Here is a 26,580-nt window from a genome sequence, read left to right on the forward strand (position 1 = left end):
TACCACAGGTGATTATATCATTGTGCGAGGCTCTGTTGAGGTGGAGACATTACCCCGGGTGTGAGGAAGACGGAGGTTATGTCCAGGAGCGAAATGAACTGCAAAGGCAGAAAACAGGAGGGAGCTTCCTCTCCTCAAACCCTGAGCAGGTGCAAGCATGAGGAAAAAGGTCTGTTGCCATGGCAACCGCAGAGCGCACACACACACACACACACACACACACACACACACACACGCACACACACACACACACACACAACTCAGGGTTGGCGGCTTCAACTTGTCCAGCAAGACCCCTGCTCTTCCTCTTTTTTCTTTCTTTTTTATATATATATTTATATGGCAGTCTCTTTCATATTCCCACCTACCCAGGGAGAGGGATGGGGTTTGTTCTAACACATAACATCTCCTTTAACACCAGGTTTCTGCGGCATGAGGCTCTTTTCTCAGCATGGACCTGCTCCGCTGGGATGCCCCAGGGCTCCGCACTTGGCCTTCTTCCTTTCATTGCACTGTCTATCTCTCAGGACTTCTTCAGCCTCCCTGTTTTTATCTTACTATTACTATGCCAATGAAATTCACCTCTGGCACACAGGTTGGAGCTGGAGAACTAGAAAGAATGTTCAGTGGACCACCACAAATTTAACCTTGACAGCTCTGAGCTGCTCACAGCCTATTACAGCAACTCTCTATCACCGCTGACAACACTGCAGCGACCACCTTGAAAACTAGGAAAAAAATGTTTTTAACTTTTTGTCCAAGGTTAGTTTACAGAGTGCTTTTACTGGCAGCTCTCACACTAACAGGACCACATCTGTACAGGCTGTAGCACCTAGATATCCATCAACTACATACATACTATCCAACATGTTCTACTACACACTGAATACTTAATGGCAAGGATAGCTACTGTATCATCAGCAGATTATTGAGATTATTAAAGAGCAAATAAATCACCAGTCTCCACTACAAAATAACATAAATAAACACCAGCCCAATCATAATTACCTTAATCACTTAACTCTCAATCAATAATTTTGAATCAATTTACAATAATGCTGTGTTGACATGTAATCAGGCAGATGGTAGACAGCAGATGGACACCATCTTCTGGACGGCATGGGAAGAACAAACAAACAGTCCAGTGGAATGGTGGGATGATAGAACTAAACATGCACAACAATATGTTGGGATGGTGCCATATTGTTTAAAAAAAACTGAATAAAATAATTTCATGTCCCGGACACGGAACCGTGGACCAACTCTTTACCCTCGCCAGGGTGCTGGATGGGGCATGGGAGTTCGCCCAACCAGTCGACATGTGTTTTGTGTATTTGGAGAAGGCTTACGACCATGTCCCCAGGGGCATCCTGTGGGGGGTGCTCCGGGAGTATGGGGTTGGTGCCCCCTTGCTAAGGGCCATCCAGTCCCTGTACCGAAGGAGCGTGAGTCTGGTTCACATGGCCAGCAGTAAGTCGGACCTGTTCCCGGTGAGGGTTGGACTCCCCCAGGGCTGCCCTTTGTCACCAGTTCATTGTTCATAACTTTCATGGACAGAATTTCTAGGCGCAGCCAAGTGGTGGAGGGTGTCAGGTTCGGTGACGGGAGGATCTCGTCCCTGCTTTTTGCGGATGACGTGGTCCTCATAGCCCCATCGAACAGTGACCTCCAGCTGACGGAAGTGGCTGGGGAGAGGGCTGTCTGGGCTTCTTTGCTGAGACTGCTGCCCCCGCGACCCGGACCCAGATAAGCGGAGGACGAAGAGTACTAGTACGAGACGAGTACGAGAATTTCATGTTTATTATTTGAGTAAGTCAGCCACGAAACCACCAGTTATACAGGCATTTTTTCTCTCAGCAGTGTCAGACACTTAAATATGACAAAAAAGTTTTTCTTAGCATTTTAAGTGTGATACAACCGGGCAAATTCTGCTGATAAAGATCATGTGATGAACAAAAGCTTCAGAGAAGCTTAAAAATGGACCTTGAGGTGAGAATATTTTGTAAACTGTTGTAACCAGGGTCAAGAATGAACTCTAAAGCTCAACCAACAAACTCAACACTTGTAATAATTTGGATGGAGTGGCATGAAATTTTACTCCCTGACCCCCTGGAGTGGTGCCTGAGGTACACACTGACATTAAGGACATAAAAAATTCATCCAAATACACATCACCTCCACCCCGTACCTCCAGGGTACCTCCTCTACTCACTACGCCTGATATGCAGCTTTTAAAAACTGCTCCTTAGGCAGAGCTGAGTGCATTTACTCTAAAAGAATGAGGAGAACACAGTACTTTCTTCACTACTTCTCTACTGCAACTCCCTAATAATCGTGCAGATCTGTGCTGCCTTCCTCTGGGAACTGGGGTCAGCCCTGCCTGTATGACAACATTCTACTGCTGTTTCTAATGTAAAACCATAGACTGAATAAAATAATGGAAACAGCCTGTATGACATTACCCACTGGTTTGTAGACTCCCATTTGAAGCTTTGTTTGCCATTTTGGTTAACGCCATCTTGGATTTTTGGAGCCAGATGCGACCATATTTGGATGACAGGGTGGAGGTAACACCCTTACACTAGCTGCTTGCTTGGTGCATTTAGAGCTATGGTTAACTGTGATAATGCTAATGCTAATTTTCGCTGGCAAAACAGGCTTAAAACCATTGAAACAAAAGGTTCTTGCAGTAAACTAAATATTCAACTCTGTAGAGGGTCTTATAGTGCAACCAATTGCTGCACAAGACTTTTACAGTCAAGCAAAACAACTCTCATGAACTTAAAACACTAAAATAGCGATAGATACAGCTACGAATATACTGTGTGAATCTGGGGTTATGCCATGGTTAAGTTACCTAACCAACGTTGTTGCTGTGGTAGCAACTTGTCAGCGGACGGCAACTACTTGTCACTTAAAGCAGCCATGCCCTAAATTATGCTATATCATTATTATCACTTTTAAAGTGTGAGTTATAGGGCTGCCCCCTAATAGTCAACCAAATGTTAGCCGACCAGAAAGGTCATTAGTCGGCAAGATTTCATTGGTCACTTAGTTGCAGACAAAAGAACATGAAAAAACAAACGTGAAACTCTCTTAGGAGCTGCGCCTTGTCAAAACAAATCAAAACCTTTATGACTGGACCATGCGGGAATTTAATTTGAAAGGACAGACACAGGAAGTGGCCATGCTTAGCAGCCAGACAGGAGTCAGGTTAATTTCCAGGGCTGGTACCTGCGGTTATTCCACAGGCTAGTTAATAACATGTCGGGCAGGAAATCCAAAGTGTGGGATCATTTTGAGAAGGTGACGGACGAACCCAAGGTGATATGTAAACTCATCTTCATTGGTCGACTACAAACATGACGTATCATCTGAAACATGGAAGTAGCTACATGCCCATTAGCAACTTAGCACAATCATTACTGCTTTGCCGACAGTGTCATTAACAGGCAACATTAACAACTCAAACCATTGTGCTGCCCCGCCCAAAATATATAATTTAATAATTAAATTAATATCGTAAACATGTGGGCGACTAGTCGACTAATGGCCCTAAATTATGACTATTGGTTGACTGGGAATATTCTTAGTCAGGGGCAGCCTAGTGAGTTATATAACAGTCCACCCACATACAGTTGTCATGAAGGGGGATTGAGCTACAAAGACCAAAACCATTTCTGTGCCAGGCTGTAAACATGTTTATTTCTGCTGTAAAGTTGGGCATTTTAACACAGGGGTCTGTGGGGATTGACTTAGTTTTGGAGCCAGCCTCAAGTGGCCATTAGAGGAACTGCAGTTTTTGCCATTTCTGCAGTGCCTTCATGTTTCTACCCTGGAGACTTGCGTGTTTAAAAAAACATTACATAGGATCCAAAAAAGGCATTTAAAAACCAAGCTGCTGTACCTGTCCAGGGCTGAGCTGAGCTCATCCAGCCTGTGGGCATCTGTGGTGTTACCCAGTTTAGACAGAGCATCCATCCTCTTCATAATGACCTCCAGCATGTCACTGATTTTCCTCAGCACCCCACGAGATTCTTGCCCACCGAGCACTGAAGAACACACAGACACGTACAGATAGTGTGAGACAAATATTACCAAAGTACATCATAGAGATAGGAGAGGGTTGGGATGAAGAATAAAAGAGATAAAAAGTCATTCTCAACAGAAGAGCAAAGTGAAAGGAGTAAGTGATAAATTAGAATACAAAAAATAAGAGTCAATTTTACGGCAGGGTACAGTGTGTCTCTATAAAAAGTCACATCTTATATAACCACATTTGACTTTAAATATTGCAGCAAACAAGGTCACAGGAACAAAACAAACTGCCTGTTGTTCTGTTTTCAAACACAATATATTCTCCTCTCTGAAATGATTTAGTGCACCAGCAGTTTAAATCCACCGATGTAGCACAGACTCACTCATGGTCACATTTGAAATCCATTTAGTTTATGTTCCATATACCTTGGTCTAGTTTCTACTTTCTTTTGTCCTTTGTTACTAAAGCAGCAGCTCACCGGAGCCAGCTCTGCAGCATACAGACACACACACACACACACACACACACACACACACACACACAACACAAGATCAGGCAAATTAGTCTGACAGTATTGGTTTTGTCTTTCTGCTGGGCTCATATTGTTAACGACCTGACAGGTGGTAAAGCAGAAGGATGCTGTTAGCAACACCTAGTCAATTAATGAGCCTGCAGCTACGGACAACAGGGTCAAAGCGGGTCTCAGACTGCATCGAGTCGAGGTCCCAACCCTGCACTGTTTGCTGTGATCACTCGCTCTGCGCTCAATGCACAGTAATTATTAACACTGCTTAAAATCACCAAAGGGTTCATGAAAACACGATTCGTCTTCGGCGAAAAGTCGTTTCTGATGAACAAAATCCAAAAAATCAGGATGACTAATACCACTCTTGGGACTCGGGAGTGAATTATTTGCCGTTTGGACTCCTGAGAGAAATACTAGAAACCAACAACAGCCTCACATTGTTCTTGGAGGCTGAGTGAAAATAAAGGCTCACCTCTCACTGTTCCCTCATCAATTGCATTAGGCTTTAGAAACTGCAATGTGGGCAGACTCACTCCTCCTGTCAGAGTTCATTTATCACTGCCCGAGCGAAAGTCACCTTTCTCTGAAAAGAAATTGTATTACAACACCAGTAAATAAAATAAGCACCGAGAGAAAAAATCACCCACTTCTACCAGTCTGTGTCCATGTGTATGTACTGTTTATGTGTGTGTTGTTGAGGTTTAAATAAAAAAGGAGGAGAGGCACTCAACATCGGGAACAAGGATTACAGAAATCAGTCTAGTGCCCAGATATCCCACTAAATCTCTTCCCTTTATTGCCTGTACATATTTTACTCTTTGGCTTAGCACTGTTTCAGTCATTTCTAGAATATTATCACTCGAACTGGCCTAAAGACGTCTTGCTTTGAATTATTCAGCAGTTAGACAACAATTCTCTCTACCACAGATATGTCTAAATGAATTCCCATTTTGGTTTGCAGCTTAATCGCAGCAGTTTAACAATACATTTAAAAGAAGAGATGATCCTATATTGTCCACACTTTGCCCACTGACACCTGTTGCATGCGACTGCAGGACCAAACCTTAAGCACCAAAATCACCAAAACAATTTTCACCAAATATTTCACCATTCCTCTGCACATTCATTTCAGCGGACTCAAGACTATTTGCCAAGTTCAGACGATCCTCTATCAGCTCCCGTGTACTTGGCAGCACTAAATCCAAACAAAGCCGCTGGGCTGAAGTGTAGGAAGAACTCACATTTCTTCACAGTAATGCTCCTGGCACACATTGTGCTCGTAAATCACCATTACCGAGACCGAACACCCTTCCTACGCAGTACATTTTTAGAACTGAGCCTTATATATGTTTGCAATCAACTGCTCATCAGACTGCTTTTTACTCTTGCTTCCTGCTGCCTCTTGGGAAACGTGGCAAATGTGTTTTTTTTTGTGTCCACTGCACAGTCCGGCACAGGAGCTGATGGTATCTATGTGCTAATGTAGAGCCTCCTCTGTGTCATTCCTCATCTGCTGGTTAATAAAGGGCCGATTTAGCAGCAGCTAATCTCCTTTAACGACTCAATTTCCGAAGTGCCACGGCACAATCGATATTATGAACAAATTCCAATTAGATCGCCATTTGTACTGTAGCCTGCTGTGTGCACTGTGAAACTCTGGCAAAGCAGCTATAAACAACTGTGCTCAGAGAGACTCACTGGCTACATGCACTGCAACACAGACAGACTTCACTGAGTTGACTGCTTTAACAGCATACTAAAATCTCAGCACTGTAGATTGCAGACAGGAAGGACAAATCTAAGTTACTGTTAAATACAGCTCGACTTAATGTCACTCACAGACCCTGTAAACGGTTATATTTGAGAGAAGGCAGACATCTCTACAGTCAATATCTCCAACACTCTGCAGCTCACACCAGAACAATCTATATATGCTGCTAAAAAATGAAGAGAGCACTCAATCATCAAAGTATAACACCAAGTCAGTTAAACTTTAGGAATATCAATCTGTCCTTTTAGGAAGCACAAGTGATTGTAAATCAGTTCCACCTGCTATGATGCAAATGAAAGTGACAACAGGTGCAATGGAGAGGCAAAAACAACACAACCTCCAAAAAGGCAATGGTTTCACATGTGGTGGCCACAGACAGTTGCTCTCTCTTTATCCTTCCTGGCTGATTCTTCTATAGTTTTGTGTTCTGCTACCAGGTTGCACAGGTAGTCCAGCTAGTCCAGGATGGCACATCGATACATGCAGTCGCAAGAAGGTTTGCTGTGTCTCCCAGCACAGTCTCAACAGCATGGAGGAGATACCAGGGGACCAGCTGTTTCGCCAGGAGAGCTGGACAGGGCCGTAGGAGGGCAACAACCCAACAACAGGACCGGTATCTGCTCCTTTGTGTAAGGAGGAACAGGAGCATTGCCCTACAAAATGACCTCCAGCAGGCTGCTAGTGTAAAAGTTTCGAACCAGAAAAACAAACTCCATGAGGATGGCTTGAGGACCCGACGTCCTCTAGTGGGACCTGTGCTCACAGCCCAGCACTGTGCAGCTCGATTGGCATTCGCCAGAAAACACCAGAATTGGCAGGTCCCCCATTGGTGCCCCATTCTCTTCACAGATGAGCAGGTTCACACTTAGCACATGTGACAGGCGTGAAAGAGTCTGGTGAATGTTATGCTGTGTGTGACATCATCCAGCATGACCGGTTTGGCGGTGGATCAGTGATGGTCTGGGAAGGCATATCCTTAGAGGGTCGCACAGACCTGTGTCATAGCCAATGGTACCCTGACTGCTGTTAGGTACCAGGATGAAATCCTCAGAGTGATTATACTGGTGGAGTGGGCCCTGGGTTCCTCCTGGTGCAGTGGTGTGTAGGCAGTTCCTGGATGACAAAGGCATTGATGCCATTGATTCTCCCTCTTGTTCCCCTGACCTTAATCCAACTAAGCACCTTTGGGACGCCACCAAGTACCGCCACAGACTGTCCAGGAGCTCACTGATGCCCTGATACAGGTCTGGGAGGAGATCCCCCAGGACACCATCCACCAACTCAGGAGCATGCCCAGACATTGTTGGGAGTGCATACAGGCACACGGGGACCATACACACTACCGAGTCACATTAAGAGCTGCAGTGATAAAATTCCTACAAGTTGGATCAGCCTGTGATTTCAATTTGTTTACTTTGATTTTCGGTGTGATGAATCCAGCCCTCGGTGGGTTGATGATTTTGGTTTCCATTGACCGTTGTTACGTCATTTTGTTCTCAACAAATTATATAATGTATATCAGTAAAGATTTTCAACTTGAATAATTCATTCATCAAGATCTGATGTGTGATTTAAGTGCTCCCTTATTTTTTTTGTAGCACTACAGATAAGGGCCAAGATATGATTTTTTGATTTTGGGTTGAACTGTCCCTTTAAAACCTTTCAAAAGACAATGCACTGTGTAGTCAACCCCAAAACAGCGATTTTCATTGACTTTCAGATTATTCTTGCAATGTCATGGCCACAGCCTTTTACCTGTCTTATTTGGCTGCAAGCTAATAATTCCCCCTTCTCAGACCCCACCATTCTCCCATCCTCACATTGTCACACCTGCTCCTAACTTTCTCATCAGCCCCACAGTAAACAGTATGTACCTGCCCTCTAGCCGTAGTACCCCACCAGACCGTCTATTGTGCCATCCCTGTCACAACGGTGGGTGTGAGGCAACAAGGAGAAGGAGCCCAGAAAATTTAGGGATTTATTTATTGACAAAGTGAAGGTATATACTATATATATATATATATATATATATATATATATATATATATATATACACACATATATATAGGCTCTCACACACAGGCAGGTACAGGAATCATGAGGCAGGCAAGTCTAAACTGGGAAGGCAGTCCAAACAGGCAAACAAATCCCGAGAGAAAAGCTGGTGAGCAGGTCAGGAGCAGGCAACATGTCAAATGCTGCGCTCAAGACAGCTCAAAGCTAAAAAAAAATTCCACCCTCCTACTAGAAAAAAGTACAATGGAAAGACTCAAAGTCAGAGCTCCTTCTTGCAAATCCCTGTACCCTGAACTCACGAAGAGGAAGTTGTCTGACATCACACAGCAGCGGCAAAACCCATGGATGCACACATTGTAAATGGTAAACCATAAAGTATATTATCATACAGTAAAACCTGTTCTGCATGCAAATTAAGGTCAAAATATGTCACCAGTGTTATTAGGTGGCTGATTATGGTAAACAATCTCTGAAAGACATCTTCTCTGCACAGCAATTATAAAGGAGAATGGTACCACATTCACTGACTACTGCAGGTTTCCTATAGATGTAGCTTGACAGAAGCACAGTTAATAAGTAATGTACATTTATGTCAACCGTTTTTATTAAAACAGCTACCTTTTTAATTAACATCAAGGGCATAAGCATGCATCTATACAGAGACAGAGGCAGAGGTCTTGTACAGATCAGAAAGAGGTGTTTTCAGTGCTGTACAGATGCATGCAGAGCGGGTTACATGCACTGAAAAACACTGATTTCTCTGACATGAACTGAGGTTTTTCTCCTCTATTTTGTTTATATATGCAAGGCTGCACTGCTGAGAGTTTATTTGTGCGTACTGTACACAATAAGTTTGTCAGGGGCAGCCATGTTTTCTTTTTTATGTTCGGTGTTGTCCACCTGGAATGTTTAGAGCTCGGAAATTTGACATTTCAAGTGGAAAATTCCAACCTTTGACTCAGACTGGATTTCAGCAATAGTCCAGCAACAGGCTACATGATGACTTCAGGTATCAGACACTTGAATTTAATAGTTTTTTTAGACCTTTTCAAAATCATTTTTAACCAAATCTAAGAGGTGCAGCTTTATGTAGGAATACGGTTATTAAAGTGAGTTAGGTTTATCTCCATTTTGCCAACAGGTAGGTGCAAGACAACAGCATTGGGTTCAGTGGTAGAGTTAAGATTTGTAACAGGAGAGCGTGACTCATTTTGACAAAAATAAATTAAAGGTAATTAAATGAAGTGAGACAAAATAACTGTGGCAATTAAGACCTCGCAAATTAAAAATTTAAGACTTCATATTGATAAGATTTAATTTAAGACATTTTAAGTACCTGCAGACACCCTGAGGTTACGAAGCATGAGCACCAAAAGGCTGGCTAAATACTGCAGGGGTGACGAGGGAAAGAGGAAACAGGTGGGCAGGGAAGGTCAGGTGACTGGGACTGGAGGAAAAGTTAGCAGGCTTCTGATGGGCAGGTAGAGAATGGCAATGAAGTAGTTTGAGGAAGTGGGAATGTGGCTGAGGAGAGGGACAGAGAGGCGAAATGTGACTATCCCAGCAGTCTTAAAGGGATATTTCACTGATTTTCAACCAGCTTTGTATTAAAACAGTGTGAGCAGTATGTGTAAATGACCTGTAGTAAACTTCCCTCCGGTGCCTAAATATCCCTCTTCGCTCTCCAGCGAAACTCCACCAGATGACGTAATTTACGTCATTTTTGTATTGTCCCTCACCCATGGTGCCACCACAGACACTAAGTGTATAGAAGCAGAACAAGAGACAGACTCGCCTCTCTGTCTCTCAAACTCGGAATGAAATCGATTTGCCTATAATGTTTTCAAAAACATATTTTTGTGCCCTTTTTAGCTGTAATAGCGAGAGTTTGTGAACAGGAAGTGGGCCCAATACTGATTCCTGCGTGGTGAAAACAGAGCCCAAAAAAATGGTAAAACTAGGCAGCACTGATCAAATTTAAACCAAGATTCTGTTACTGCATAGCCTATTTCTTGCCTCACATGGTTACAGATACATGTTTTAGCTTACTGTTAAACTGTAGTATAAGATTGTTTCTTGCCAGCTGTCCGCCATTGTTTCAAACAGACATGTTAGCGTCATGTCACCCAACAATGGGAGCATCTATTGGTCTGGTGCAGCGCTGTGCATTATGGTAGTTCTAGGTTTTCTCCCTCTTGAGCAAAAGCAGAATTTTTCTCTGGTTCTGTGGCACCAATTTCAAAAGCATTTGCATCTGCACTGCATAGACATCCTAGTTTTATTAAAAGGCCATCTTTCCAGTGAAATACTTCTTTAAAGGATCATTTATACTCCCTTTACATACAAAAACAGAAACATCGGCATACAGACGGCAAAGTCAAAAGTTGCACACAATAACAAACCAGGCGACGGGGGAGGAGGTCGTATTATTGAACGGAGGCAGCATCGGTGGTCTCTGTGGCCATTACATACATCCCAACATGTCGACGGACAATTCTTTTTGCTATATTACTGATTTGTTCTGTTTCACCATTATTTAAATTTCTTTGTCATCTCCAACAGTCGTATCTAGCTTGAAATATGCTACACTGCCTCTGAGATCTCTGGTGGTATTGCTCCATTTTGTCAGTTTCCATAAGCTTTCAGAAAACATGCAAAAATACAGATGAAATGAACACAGCATCTAATGTTGAGCATAAATGAGCCCTTAGTGTTTGAGCCATTTGTTTGAAGTCTGCTTTTATCATCGACCTTAGCTGTTCTTTGTGCAAATCATGCTTTTAAGTCCTCACCCTGTTTTACTGAGCCACTGCTGCTAAAGCATTTTACATGACTGACAGATTACTGTTTTGTTAAGCTTAAAAAGTTCCCCAGAGAACATCTGTTTGCACATTAAGTGTTACAGGTCCGAGCCAAACTACGAGAGGCGCCAGTGCTTTTATTGATCATTCTGCCTGTGGCTCGTTTAGATATGGCCTCTAAAAACTGATGTCACAGATCACTATAAAGCAACACAACTGACTGGATATCTTTCTCAGCCATCACAGAGCCTGTGGTTCAATTTATTTTATTCAAATCCCCAAACAAAATCAGAATCAGCAAGTCCTTCAGTTGGAGACAGAGCTAGATGTTTTAATAATGGCACTCGATTGATTTATAGAGTCACAAACAAAATCATATTGACAAGAAAGAGTGGCATCTCACCACCTTGGCCCTCATGCAGTGCCAGGAATTAGATGCTGCTTGACATTATCCCGGCGGGAGGCTCCGCACACATTGTCTCACAACACTGGCCTAATTCTACCACCAGCAACGCTGATGCTCAGATGATGTGTGCAGTCGCTGCACAAAGTTTGTCTCATCACTTAAACGGCAGGTGTTTAAAATAATGTCATTTATTCTCTTTAGAGATAAAAAACCCTGAATACCTGCTGAGTATGAGTAACACTGCACGCTGCTTTACTGAGCATTTCCTTTAAATGAAGACAATGTGGCAGCACTTGACTGGCACCCACACAAACACATTCACCTGAGCACACACACAGGTATCAAAATTGCCAGATGTACAACAAAAGAATGTGAAGAAAGAAGCAATAAAGTTGCTGCGATGAAACGAGTTTCACCTTAAAGGCTCACTTTGTAGGATTTAGGGGTGTCTATTGGCAGAAATGGTATGTAATATTCATAACTGCTTTCATTAGTGTATAATCACTTAAAAATAGAAAATCATTGTGTTTTGTGACAAGTCAAACACTGACTCAAGATCGGGCCATTTGCGTTTTTGTGTTTTTGCAACACATTCTCACTCTGACCTCGTCACATATTGACATTTTGCTCTTGGACTTTCCACGGCCACATACAACGTGCAAGGTACCCTGGGTGCACTGGTTGCTGACGTTCTGGAACATCGTGTCAAGTTCTGCCTGTTACATGCATTGTCTTTCAAGATACACCAAGGGACAGCTCACCCCAAAATCAAAACTACATATTTTTCCTCTTACCTGTAGTGCTGTTTATCAGTCGAGATTGTTGATGTGATGTGAGTTGCTGAGTGTTGCAGATATTGGCCGTAGAGATGTCTGCCTTCTCTCCAGTATAATGGAACTAGATGGCACTCAGCTTGTGGTGCTCAAAGCGCCACAAAAATACATTTGAAAAACTCAACAGCAATGTCTCAGTTACTCAAGATAATCCACAGCCTGTCGTCCATGAGTAGATGCACGCTTCCTTCTGCACTATGATTCAGTTGGCAGGTGTAGTTTGCTAGATAGAAATTATTTCCTATGAAAAACTACATTCCAAAACCTCAACAGCAATGTCTCTTTCCAGAAATCATGACCTGGTTACTCAAGATAATCCACAGACCTTGTTGGGTGAAGTTTCATGTAGAAACTATTTTCTTTCTACCAAATTACATCCGGCAACCTTATCATCACGCAGAAGGAAGCCTGCATCTACTGCTAGCTCACATAGCACCACTGAGCTAGCTAATGTTGCAGGTTAGCCGAGGAGGACGCCATTAACGTTTACATCTCGAGCTGTCACGGGTGCAAGCCTGTTGTCCATGAGTAGATGCACGCTTCCTTCTGCACTATGATTTAGTTGGCAGGTGTACTGTGTTAGACAGAAATTAGTCCCTATGAAAAACTACATTCCAAAAAGTCAACAGCAATGTCTCTGTCCAGAAATCATGGCCCAGTTCCTCAAGATAATCCACAGGCTAGGGTTGCAATGATATGACATTTTCACAGTATTTTAACTGTCTCAGAAAATATCATATTTACATGGTATCACAAAATTATTATTATGAAAATGGAAGGGTTATTTTTAGTAGAACAAACATTTTATCACTATAATACAAACTTCAAACCATTTTTTTTACATGGAGTATGTTTAAAAAAAATCTCCCCTTTGAAAGTAACTAAAATAAAGGTGAGATTCTCTGTCCAGTTGCATTTTTAAATATCGTAAATTAGCAAATGTGCACAGTATGATAACTGTCAACTTTCATATCATGATATACCTTGAAACTGCTATACTGTTGCAACACTACCACATACCTTGTTGTGAGCAGTTTCATGTAGGAACTATTTTCTTTCACCACGCAGATGAAGTCTGAACTACTCAGACAAGAGGCTCGTGCTCATGACAGCGAGATGTAAACATCAGTGGCGTTCTCCTCGGCTGAGCTGTAATATTAGCTAGCTCAGTGGTGCTAGGTGAACTAGCAGCAGATGCACACTTCCTTCTGTGTAGTGATACATTTAGCGGGTGTAGCGTGGAAGAAAGAAAATAGTTCCTACATGAAACTGCTCACAACAGGGTCTGTAGATTATCTTGAGTAACTGGGTCATGATTTCTGGAAAGAGACATTGCTGTTTTGAGTTTTTGAGTTTTTGAAATCGCTCTGAGTACCACAAGACAAGTGCCATCTAGGCATCTTACACGAAAACAATCTAGAGTGATAAACAGCACTACAGGTAAGAGTAAGAATATGTATTTCTGATTTTGGGGTGAACTGTCCCTTTAAATATGGAGGGACAACAAACACTGTTTTCTATTGTTGGAGTATTGGAGACATTTTAGCAACATCAATACAGTCCAGTCAAATATAAAGCTGTCCAACATCTCATATAATGTTTTATTTTCCAAGGAGCTCAATAAAATGGAAATGCAGTGTTTCTTCATTTTATAATTTATTCATCAAAAATTGATTATAGCTGTGTGTCATGTTGATTTATATTAAAAAGAAATATTTCTCTTCCCCACCGGCATAATTCAGACACAAATAAATAAATCCTGTCATTCCTGACGTGCCTTCTGGTCGGCTAGTTTTCTCAGAGAGGGGCCTCATGGTCAGACCTCTCCATCTCACCTGTCACCAGGATAAATTCATGTATTTCCTCCCGCTCTGCACTCTTACACACACATACTCAGACGTCCTCTCGCTCCCAAATTCATTACAGAGTAGACTGATTGAGACTGAGTTTCTCTCTTCCTTTTGGCATGGGGGCAAGTGACAGATCCAGACGCTATTAGAGCAGAAAGCCTCTGTCACTTATACTCTGTGCAGCTCCAGCTTCTTATTGCACCTGACAGCCTGGAAAACCTGCACTATTTTTTAAACCTGGTTCTCTAGCTTCAATTAAAACCTGAATCTGTCTCTTTCTTTAGTAATCTGCTCTGACCCTGTTCACAGTATGCACACGTAGACCAGTTTAGTTAGAAGCACAGTGATGTTTTATTAAACTGCACACCGAAACACGGCAGCCTGGATTCACCACAACTTTAAACTATGGTGTTTGATACAAGCACACCTGGAAACTCGGAAGGTAGGGAAAAGCTGACTCAGACACCCAGTTCAGCTCTGCTAATATACCCTTATTAAAAACACACACTCCTCAGTTCACCCAGAAGCACACGGGTGTCACAGCATACAATCGGTTTCCAGGATGGGAGTTTAGTAGTTTTATTCTCTTTTATGCGCTCAGTGCTCAGACTGTGCAGAACCATAAAAATATGATGAGCATTTGCATAAACATATTTCCTGTTTGCACACAGACAATTCTGCATGAATGCAAAAGAAACAACAAGAATAGAAAATGCTACCTAAACCAAGTCTCAAAGTGAACTTCCTGACCCAGTTTGCAGCTCACCCTACATAATGCCTGCTCAACAGTTTATGTGCTCCACAAGAGGCTGAAATCAATCACTTTAAAGGTCCAGTGTGAAGAATGTAGGTAATGTGATAATAATATAGGTATGTTTATTTAGTATATAAGAGCATGGTCTCACTCCAAAGTCGTCAAAATCCGGCACTTGGGCAGCGACTTGCGGCATCGGAAACCAACCAAAAAAGGCATCCTTTAATGTCTGCATGATGCCCAGCCAGTTGCTGTTCTAGTTTAACGGCACCTGGCAGCATCAAGGGGGGGATACGGCGGGACAAGGACGAGAGTTAAGGTGGTGGATGTTCCAGTGGGGCGGGCGGGATTGATAGTGGATGGGTCCAACAAACACTGACTTTCACCTGAGAGAGTGGGTTCCGCAAGATTTTAAAGCCAAACCCTGCTGTCTTTTCCTAAACCCAACCATGTGTTTGTTGTTGAAGGGAAAAAAAACATCAATTCGAGTTGTTTTTCCGATGTAGTGTATGCAAACGTTGAATTTCCTGTGAAAACAGCAGTGTATCTTGAAAGAAGACAACGCATGTAACAGGCAGAACTTGACACGTCAAGAACGTCAACGTCAACAACCAACACACCCAGGGAACCTTGCACACTGTATGTAGACGTGGAAAGTCCATGACCAAGCACGTCAATATGTGACGAGGTCAGAGTGAGAATGTGTTGTATATAATCACCTTAAAAAAAAAAAACATCATGTTGTCATTACGGAGCCGTTAGTCGACATACAGAATGGGTCCTCGTCTACAGAGGACTTAGACTTAGACTTGCTTTATTGTCATTCAAGAAATACACCATCGGTGCACATATTAAACGAGATTTCGTTACTTTGGGTCCTGAGTAGACGCATAAATTATGTAACATACAATAAAATAAATTATAAAACACTGGTATGACTTAAAATAAGTTAAAATTTCAAATAATTAAAATTAAAATTACAGTGCATCACAGTACAATGTGAGAATAAAGTGACCTAGTGATATGATATTGCAGAAGTAGCTGCATGTTATAGTCCAGTGAGGATCCCATGGAGGGTGGGCAGCGAGACTATTGTGAGCCAAAGCAGCCGCAGCTGACACGGGCACCGCCATTTTTTCCATGTTGCAGTGCCATGTTTCTACAGTAGCCCAGAACGGACAAAGGAAACACTGGTGCTATATAGGACCATTCGCATTTTGATGTTGGCCACATGAAGCTCAGCATAAGTTCAACGAGGAAGACTTTCTTTGTGCTCATCCATTCACTCTCCCTCCTACTCCTACTGCTTCTTCCGATCAGCTGACTATGGGTGTTCACTCTTTTAGTTATCCACAATCTCTATCAGCCAATCAGGATGCTCCTGCAAAAATTCAAACCTGCTCTCTCCTCTGCTGCTGTCAGATGTCATTTTAGGCAGAATCTTTGCACCCTCCTCCACCCTGTTCACCTTCCGCCATCGTATCCAGAGTCCAGGACAAGCTCAACAAAGGCTCATTCCTCTACCCATCCAGATCATCAGCACTTCATCTTCTTCTCATCTCATCTTCACCAACTCAACCACCACCAGCGTCTAGACCCCTGACTGAACTGTAGTGAGCAGCAGAGTCTGAAAAACACAAATTTTATAACGTGACACTGCTTTATTCAGTGTTTGTACCGGTTTAAATCACCGGGTCTGTTTGTTTAAGAGAGGAAGAGACCTCTGTGGCCAATTCAGCTCCTGAACGTCTACCAGAAAAAAGGTGAGCACACATTCAGTTATCAGAGAAAAGAGGCGAGCACACATTGGCAGGTGCTGGGCTCGCAGCCTGTCTGCGATGTGCCAAACGGTTTAGGAGAAACACAGATTTGTAACGTGACACTGCTTTATTCAGTGGTTTTACTTTTTCTATCACCTAGAATAAATTACTTCGAAATTGACTGTGTTTCTGTGTGTACTGCATGTCCACATGCATGCACACACTTCATGACCATGCTCAGAGAAAGGTTATAATGTTGCAGCGGCTAATTTACAGAAACAATCAAAACTGTAGTACTTCATTTCCCTCTACTTCCCCCAGGAGACAATTTAATCTACCAATGTCTACGCCAACACTTCACACGAAATAAAATCAACACCAGTTTTTCTCAACAGTTTATTCTACAGTAAGAAGCAGGCGGTGACAACATACAAAACACACAAGAGAAATCTATCGAGATGAAAATGTGTCTATTGTAGTGCTAAACAATAAGAGCAAAAAAGTGCCAGGTTGTAGATGAGCCTTCGTCTTAAATGCCAGTCAAATGATGCTTTAAATAAAAGACTCTGAAAACCACCGAGCCGTAAACAATAAAGCAATCTGAGATGCAGAGAACACGTTTGCAGTTGAATCTAGTAACTGGCCTTCTTGGCAAAAACAGTAAAACCCCTGTTGTCACAATCCAAGAGAAAATCACTGGTCTTTCCTGCAGGTGACAGGAGCTTGTGAAAGAGTGAACAATGAGCAGTCATCTTTTATTCACGCCTCTGTTTTTCTTTTTTTGGTCAAACACAAAGCCAGGCAGTCAGCTGCACATTCATTTCCACTTCCTCTTTAACTACCGGTGAAGTTGCATCAGTAGCAAAGGTCAGTTTGTTTTATTCATAACTTCTACACGCGCTGCAGGAGAGCGCTTCTATTTCTGGCAGATTACTTATCTCATTTTTCATTCGAACAAAGTAGTCGAGTTCACAGCTTTGATAGACCTGCAAATGCCACACCCTTACAAAGAGCCATGTCAGAGAAAGACTCATTTTCATGCATCACGTCGTGGGGACTGCTGAGCCATGAAATACAGAAAGAAAAAAAAAAAGAGTCTGTGAAGGGAACGCAGAGAACAGGATACTGAACACGATGCTTCTTCCACACCTGATGCTCTGCTACGTGACTTAGCGGTGGATTAAAACTTTGTGGATAAGGCAGGATTTCCTTACATTTAATCCTGCAGAGTTTCAGCCACAAACTTATTTATTTTTTCCAGAGCGATGTCAACATATCTTTCGGGACAAACTGTATTCAACACAACATAAAAGCGGCAAATATATAGGTTCAAATATTTGGGCAAAGAAAGAGAACATTTGCCTCGATTGAGAGATGCAACACTCTGCCTGCCTGCAGCAAAACACATTTTTCCAACACTTAGAGGACGGCGGCTAAAAAAAGCTCAGGTAATGGAGCTTGCAGGTAGGAATAAAGACCGCATTAACATCTGAACCATTTAGTCTACCTCTGACCGGTGTAAAAACCTGAAAGTGTCCTAGGCCTGTTTCTCCCTTTGTGGCAAAGCTGAAATAAGACCCCTGTGGTAAAAGGACACACTGTGAAGGTGGTCTTCAAAGAGCTTATTAGAAAGCTACAGTAGACCTCTGGAGCCTTTAAGATATCTGGGATCAAACGCTTCCGACTTTCATGCTTCCCACTCTGGCAGAAATCCCTTCCCTCTGTCCCCCCCTCTTACTTCTTCTCCGCATCATTAGCTTCCTGTACCTTCAAAAGGAAGTAATGAAGGAAATGCATGCATTTTAAAACTGGATATATAACTCGGGATCCACATGCAAGTCAGTAGTACTCAGAGTCTCTGGCTCTGGAGTGTCAAAGAGTGCAACGCTGTTTTATACATAGAAATCTATAATTCTGCAGGAAATGGAGCATGTTCTCGACTGTGCAGACCTAAAAAGCAGAAGAGTCTTTTCAGGTGAGATTTTTTTGACAAAAATAATACAAAAACAGGTGAGAGAAGACTGAGCTGCAGAGAAACATAAAAAGAAAGAGGTAGAGAGGTAGAGGGAGACGGGAAGGCAGAGAGGGGAGCGAGAAACAGAAGGTAGCAAGACAATAATTACATATTTTTCTTCACACCTTTTGCTCTTCAGGCAATCGTTGCCGTTCACAGACGAGCAATAAACGGGGGAGGCGGGTTTTCTCAGCACAGCCTGGCCATTTTGTTTACCTTTCAGCTGCAAAACACTGTGCATGTTAAAGTGCCTCCGCTGCGTTTAGGGGATTTTTACATTTCCTGCATTAATGCTTGTCACACACATGATGACTGACAACATGGCTGCAGGTGTGTGTGCACGTATATGTCCTTTAGCCCTCCATAGGTGTGCACAGGAAACAAATTGCTGCTCCTGTGAACAGCTCATCCTAGCTCGGTCATTTCGCTAACTCCCCGCGCCGCTAATCCTCACTCCCCAAACATGCACATGTGCACAAACACACTCGCACACGCAGAGAAAGGGTGAGAATTTACATAGCTTGGCTCTCCCTGGTTAGCAGCAAGGCAGTGCTTAATGAGCTGGAGGCCGAAAGCCTTCCCTTTATTGCAGCTCGTGAGTGGTTAATTAATCAGACAGCTCTCCTGTCTTCAAACCCCCCTCACCCCCCTTTCTTTCCCTCTCCTTCACCCTGAACCAGCTTTGCATATACTGTTTCATAAATAGGTAAAAGCCTTGATATTGTCTCCCATGATGACACCTGATGCACCTGGCAACAACACTTATACACTTACAGATTTACACAGATTTACATGAAGAGCTGCTCCGACTACAAGCCAATATTTTAATAATAACCACACACAATCATTCAAGGGAGTCAGTCAGAAACATTTCATCTTGCACAACAAACAACCACAGAGTGACATGCTGTTCACTGATTGGCCCAAAGATGAACTGCATTATTCAGGAGGGATGAAATGATTACTGTCGCCTCATTTGCATCGCTTCTTCCCGTGCCAGCTGGTATCCGTCACAGAGGATGACACGCAGTGTCAACATTGTGCCAGGCAGCGATAAAAAGGTGAGAGACAAAAACTCCAAAAGCTAACAGTGACTCTCCCAAAAGGCCAGCGCTGTAGTGGTTTATATGCAGAGGCACATAGCGCAAACACAGAGAACGTGCTGGGAAAGATAACAAGTTCCTCTCAGGGATGGTGTCTCAGAAATTGTTTGGATATTTTTTTCTGGCACGGCTTTGATTGGTTTGATCTCTGCGAAGCGAGGTCAGTGTTGCTGGATACGTTTGACTTTTTAAGATTAGATTTGTCTAAAGGAAGTTGTCAATCAGCTGGTGATTAAGGAGACTTTTTTTTATAACCAAAACATGATCGCTTGTGCTCAGATAAAACATACAGCTGTCACTAGGAAACAAAGGCACCACTGCTCCATGATTACATCACTTTCAACAGCTCTGGTACTGGTTTACTGCCTTTTAAACATTACTGTGAGACAATTAAGCACTTGGTAAGAATGTCTGTGCTGATATGACATGTTATAAAGGTTCTGATGTTATTTAAGTTTATACAACTGTTTCTGTACATGTTGAAAATTGCATAGTAGTCGACTATGAACTTGCTAGATCTTCACCAGGGATTGGAATTGATACAACTTTATCAATACCAAAGTCATTGGTCTATTCCCTTATTGCTTCCTGATCAATTTGAGTCTGAACGCGGCATAGATGAAATGAGGGCATATTTGTCCCACATTCAATTTCATTTAGCTTATATTTGTGGCAGGTGGCACGGAGGGAAAAAGGAGGTGCACCAGGTAAGTGACACATGCAATATAGGAAGGAGTTGGAGCGAAGGCAGTGATGTTGGGTGAGACAGGTGCACGTCTCATGTATTTCAGGGCTGCTCCCCTGCTGGGTTGAAGGCAGCTGGTAGTCGGAGGGAAAGCAGATCGACGCACCAGGTATTTTAAATTTTAGTCATGTCGTTTTTTAACATTTAATCAGTATGCATTTTAGTATTTTGTAATAAAGTGTTTTTAAGATGATCCATTTGTGTCTCTGCAGAGCATCAGTGGTCCATTAGCTGCTCTTGCTGTGGGACCATTTATGATGTCTGGTTTTGTTTGGTTTGGTCTTTTTCTTAGTCTAGTCCACCCTGGCACGTGAGCTGTTACGGGCCATAAGATATGGGTGTTGCCCTCGAGGCAAACTAGTTTTCTTTCTTTAAGTTTTACCAACTCGCTCAGGTTAAATGCAGTCAGACAGTCAGGGCAGGCTTCAGGTGTCTGCAGTGAAGATAATCACGTGTGGAAATATTGGAACAGTGTTAGCACTTCGAGTGCAAGTCGTATTGATTGCAGTGTACACTGGTGTGACATTGGAAATTAAACCCTGCCTTGTAAGTGATAGCTGGGGGGGTCAATCCTGAGGAGGGTGAGATGGGGGAATATAGATTGTATGTTGAACTTCTCTAATGTCTTTTATTATGCTAGAGACCTGTAGTGGGTGTAACATATTAGTCAAGGAAAAAAAACCTGCCTGCCTACGTGATGCTAATTCTGTTATAACGTGGGATATTTATGCTCGTTAACAAACGTGCTGCTCTCTTGGGATGCAGTGGCATTTGTGCGTAGAGCATCAGATACATGGCGTTTTTGGAGTTTAAGCCTTGTGTTTCAGTGTTTTAGTGGTGTTTCCACCCTCACTTTAGACGATCAATTTCCAGATATTACAAACAGCACTGTTGGCAATTTATATGTGAAATGAAGCCACACTTTGGACCATTTCTTCTTCTTTACTATGGCTCCTTCTTGTTCCCAGCCACCAGAATAGACAAAGGAGTTTAACGTGATTGTTTGTCAATGTGCAAGTGTCAGAAAAACATGTCAGCCTTGACTAAAAGGAATGGATGGGTTGGACATTTGGAGCTGGTTCTCAGCTCTCATCTCTAATCTTCACTGCCAGATTAATTCATGTTTACATAACTTAATTTTGCTTGTTTCAGCTTACAATAGGAATTCAGCTGGTGAACTGCTTCCTCTACATGATATATTCAGTGTATCTGCACAACATGAAACACTCAGTCAACATAACCAACATATCAAGATTCACAAAATGGTAACTCAAATCCCACCTCAGCCTGTAAAATTTTCAGCCCCTAGCACTACTACTTAAAACAAGTTCATGTGGGTCGGAGTAAGGTCATGCGGGCACTGAGCAGAGATGAAAGCAAGGGGGTAAAAAAAGATGGAGTCTCTCCGGGAGACATGTACCCCCCCGACGCATTCATGATGAGCAAAGTGAGCAGGCCTGTCAGCCCCCTGGCAGCAATCAAGGGAGCCCCATGAAGCTCTCAGCGTGTGTCCAGCCTGTTCATTACCAGCGCAGGGCACAGCCACTGGAGTCCGAGGTGACCGAGCAGCACTGACACGTAACTGCAGGCTTACCTTCTGCTCGCACCGTGAAGGGGGAATCTCCGGGTCGCTTGGCTGAGAACTGGCCCCCGAGAGAGGTCATCAGAAAGCACAGGCTGAAGAAGCCAATCCCCACCACGAAGATCCTGCAGGAGATAGACAGAGACAAGGAGGTGATTAAATGACAAGAGTGTGACAAGGTTAGAGCTCATGAGACAGGGAGAAAAGGAGCACAGGGGACAGATGAGGGTGAGACAGTAGAAGAAGAAGATTATGAAACAAGGCATGTGTGCAAGAGAGTTCACTTTACAACAAGCTCTTTGAAAAAGCATCACTCAGTGTCTTTTGTTGGGCTTCATGGAGCGTAGACACATTTTTTTTGCAAAGTTCATATTGTACCAATCGACCCATACAAAAGCGCTGTGTACTCTCTTGACTGTGTCATCTCAAATGAAGCATTACACGGATGAGTTTTCACACTGTGCTCAGTGAGCTGACATCCAAAATAAAAGCATTAAATTGCAGGCGAATGGTTGCATTTTGGAGAGCAGTGAACACATGGAAAACATGTCACAGTGTCTCAAGCTTTAGATAACAAATACTTAGGACCCATTAGCTCAAAGCTGGCTCGTCTGGCATGTTCAAGGAGTCGTGCTGAGAAAATGTTTGGAAACAATCCTTTTGTTATAGAGGGGGAACTGCAGGACAGATTGTCGCACTTCTATTCTGTACACCACAGCGTGCTTTCTTGAATTTTTATAAGGCAGAAAACTGACATCAGAGGGGCTGCAGTCACTCAGCGAGAGCCCAAGTGCGTGACAGTGCCATAGTATTATCCAATATGTGAGGTAATGGTGAAAACTAAGATCTGATATGCAGGCTGTGAGGAAACACAAATATATAATCCTTTTCTCTCTGTACCATCCACTGAACTGTACAGAATGTGAGTTACCCATCATGTTAAATCAGGTCTGGAGCCCTGGCAGGGAACATAATGTGTGACACCACTTTATTCACTCAGAAAGCTGTAAAACATCAGGGAACTTAACGCCTGAGAGAGTGACTTCCCCACGCTGGCATGGACATCCTCACCACCGTGGTGATTCCTAATTTCTTCATGCTAATGAGCCCTCGAGCTTGTGTGCAACCTATCTGGTCAAACCGGGGAAGTTTTAATGAGTTTATAGCTGCTTGAGTTCCTTTCACTTCTCTCCAGCTGCTGCTGGTGTTGGAAGTTTTAGCTGTGTAAGCAAACGGTAATTATGGGCACAGCAGGCATCCAGTTGTTCCAATTAATGCCAACGGTGTGCGCGTGCAATGCTTGATCTGCTACAGCAAACAACAGGAGATATAAAATGGGTAAAGTGGTTGCATTTATACAGCGACTGAATAACCACCAATAATTTTACTTTTAATTTCATCATATATTTTTCATTTTCATGATGCAGAATAAACACAAACAAACCACAACAATATAAAATCAGCCATGCAGCCAACTGTTATTATTTAATATGGCAGTGAAGTGTGCAAACAGCTGCGACAGATCCAGGAGAAGAGGGTCTTACCTGAATGGTTTGAAAGTGAGAAGACATCTCCTCACCATAATGGAAAGCTCGCCGCTGGCTGCAATCATTTTCCACACACGTAGGAAGCTCCGGGTCTCCTTAACATTGTGCGCGTCTGTGTGACCACCAGCGTCAAGACCATAACTTTCAACCACAGTCCTGAGGATTGATGAAGTGCGTGACGAGGCAGGCAACTTCCCAGACAGACAGACAGACAGCTGTCCGCGTTGTGCTCTGTGTGAGTGTGTGTTTATATGCGAGTGTGTGTGAGGAACTTCAGCGGGATTCCCGCCAGTGCGTCCTGGAGCAGCAGGTCTGTAGTCCTTCTTTGCGGTTCTGCAGAAAAATAAATGATTGTCCTTTAATCAGTTTAAACTGTACTCCTAACGCTGCTGGAGACAAAGCTGCATCGGGTGCAACAACACATGACTGTTGAGTTCCTTGAATTCCTCTGAGTGGATGGAGCTGTGACTCTGTCTCCTCACTGTGTGAGTAACTCTTTGGCTGTGGCTCGTTCACTAAGAGCGCCATCTAACGATTTATACTGCAAAATGATTTATTTTCTTGTGTTTTTAAAACAGAAAACAGACCATGGGTGACAGAAAACAAAAGGCTTGTTGATAAAAGCGCCTCAGTGTTGTATGAGTAAGAAAATATTATTATATTGGACACAAGTCAATGTAAATCCTAATATTAACACACAATATGAAATAAATTTCTCCCTGATTAATTCAGCAACACACATCACTATAATCCATATCAGTGACATGCATTTGTCTTACAAAATAAATTTAGCACAATTTTTAGACATAATGTTGTGCAGTAATTGTTCATTTGGGGGGTCTCTGGACACATCTCAGCACCGTGGACAGCTCCGTTGCTGTGACTGTGACCCTGCAGACTGACAGCAGCTCAGCAGCGACACCCAGCGGACTGAGCACAGAATACACTGAGAGCTCTGTGCTTGATTCAGATGTAATAATAGTGTGCTATTTTTGTAGGAAAACGCCTTTTTAATATTTATTTAAGGCTTTTGAAAGACAGTGTAGAACTAAGAGATGAAAACTGGCAGATCTCTTTCAAGATGGATGCTTTATGATCTATTCTGCCTCGGAGAATTTATACTTCCCATAATATAAAAACGTTGGCTTTGATCAGTTTTAACTTCTTTTAAAGGGACATCAAATCAAAATACGGTAAAGTTAAGACTGCAAAATGTAGTATTTGATAGAGTTGCTGTTGTGGTTAGCTTCTGCAACAATTTAAAGGAACCGTGTGTAAGGTTTAGGGGGATATAGTGGCACCTAGTGGTCGGGATTGTAAATTGCAACCAGCTGGAACTTGTCCCAGTTAGAATTTTTTCAGTGTTCATTGTTCAGGAGGTTTTTAACCAGGAGCTGAATTATCCACAGAGGTCTCTTCCTCTCCAAAACAAACAGTCTAGGCGATTAAAACAGGAAAATACACTGAATAAAGTTGTTTCACGTTACAAATCAGTGTTTCTCTGGCGCTATTCGGCTTATCCGATAAGGGCCAGTAGCCCTGCACTTACTGTACTAATGTGTGCTCACCTTTTGTCTCTGATAACTTAAGAACCAGAACCATCCACAGAGGTCTCCCTCTCTCTGGATTATACACGTTCACATTTAAAAAAGCTGGGTGGTACGGTGGTGAAGTGGTTTGCATTGTGGGCCCTTTGCGTCCTTCATGTTCTCCCCAGGTACTCCAGCTTCCTCCAACAGTCCAAAGACATTCAGGCTTGGTTAATTGGTGACGCTCAATGTGAGTGTGAATGGTTGTCTGTCTCTATGTGTCAGCCATGTGATAGTCTGGTGACCTGTCCAGGGTGCACCCCGCCCTTGGTATAGGCCTCAGCCCCTTCCATGACCCCGGCTAGCAGTTACAGAAATTTTTGCAAAGCTCTAGTTGTGGAGGGGCTGTGGCCGATGCAAAAATGTGAATGGCCCTATCGAGAGTCATTTTGTCCATTCTGGGCTACTGTAGAAACATGGTGGTGCAACATTGCAATCTGCTCCCTGTGAAAATATACACGGCTGTTTCTAAGGTCGCTGGGGGCTGCTTATCCTGTTGCGGGTCATAGGGGTGCTGGAGCCTATCCCAGCTGACTTTGGGTGAAAGGCGGGGTACACCCTGGACAGGTCACCAGACTATCACAGGGCTGACACATAGAGACAGACAACCATTCACACTCACATTCACACCTACGGACAATTTAGAGTCACCAATTAACCTGCATGTCTTTGGACTGTGGGAGGAAGCTGGAGTACCTGGAGGAAACCCACGCTGACACAGGGAGAACATGCAGACTCCGTGCAGAAGGGCACCTCCACCCCAGGGTTCAAACTAGGAACCCTCTTGCTGTCAGGCGACAATGCTGCAACCCATACTTATTATATGACATTCAATTCCTGCCAGTACATCCCCCTAAATCCTATATGCTGGACCTTTAATGATCAACAATCACAAGGTGACTGTTGGCCCTTAGTCTCTCGGTTGTTGCTGTTTTTTATTGTTGTTGTTTGTCGCTTGACTTCAGTATACCCGCTGTACCATTTTAAAGTCATCAAGGAAAGAGTGACTGTCAACTGACTAAAAAAAAGAAGGAGTTCAGGACTATAATGGACAGCAAGCGGCAGCATCCTCTGTTGCCATGGAAACTGTGTTCACTCGTACTCATATGTTGGGCCTTGGCTCTGCCTGTTGCCGCTATTGCCTCTTGGCCGGCAGCCCAGAGAGAGAGAGACGGGCTCTGCTGACATTACAAGCCAGGGCAGAGATTTAAAATGCACCACTGGTCAGATCACATTCACTTACT

At 43.0% G+C, this 26,580-nt stretch overlaps 1 protein-coding gene across 1 annotated transcript in view; it reads right to left on the reverse strand.

The window, feature by feature from the left end:
• mgat5b (alpha-1,6-mannosylglycoprotein 6-beta-N-acetylglucosaminyltransferase B) overlaps nucleotides 1-26,580 on the reverse strand; it is a 110,205-nt gene that overhangs the window by 77,561 nt on the left and 6,064 nt on the right. Inside the window, exons 3-5 of the mRNA XM_078161382.1 lie at nucleotides 23,745-24,080; nucleotides 22,213-22,325; nucleotides 3,908-4,052 (exon numbers count right to left, since the gene is read on the reverse strand). Of these exons, the coding sequence (XP_078017508.1) occupies nucleotides 3,908-4,052; nucleotides 22,213-22,325; nucleotides 23,745-24,080 (594 nt within the window). The remainder of the gene's footprint in view (nucleotides 1-3,907; nucleotides 4,053-22,212; nucleotides 22,326-23,744; nucleotides 24,081-26,580) is intronic.

Source organism: Epinephelus lanceolatus, chromosome 18 (assembly GCF_041903045.1).
Source record: "Epinephelus lanceolatus isolate andai-2023 chromosome 18, ASM4190304v1, whole genome shotgun sequence".
In the NCBI taxonomy this organism is placed as follows: Eukaryota; Metazoa; Chordata; class Actinopteri; order Perciformes; family Serranidae; genus Epinephelus; species Epinephelus lanceolatus.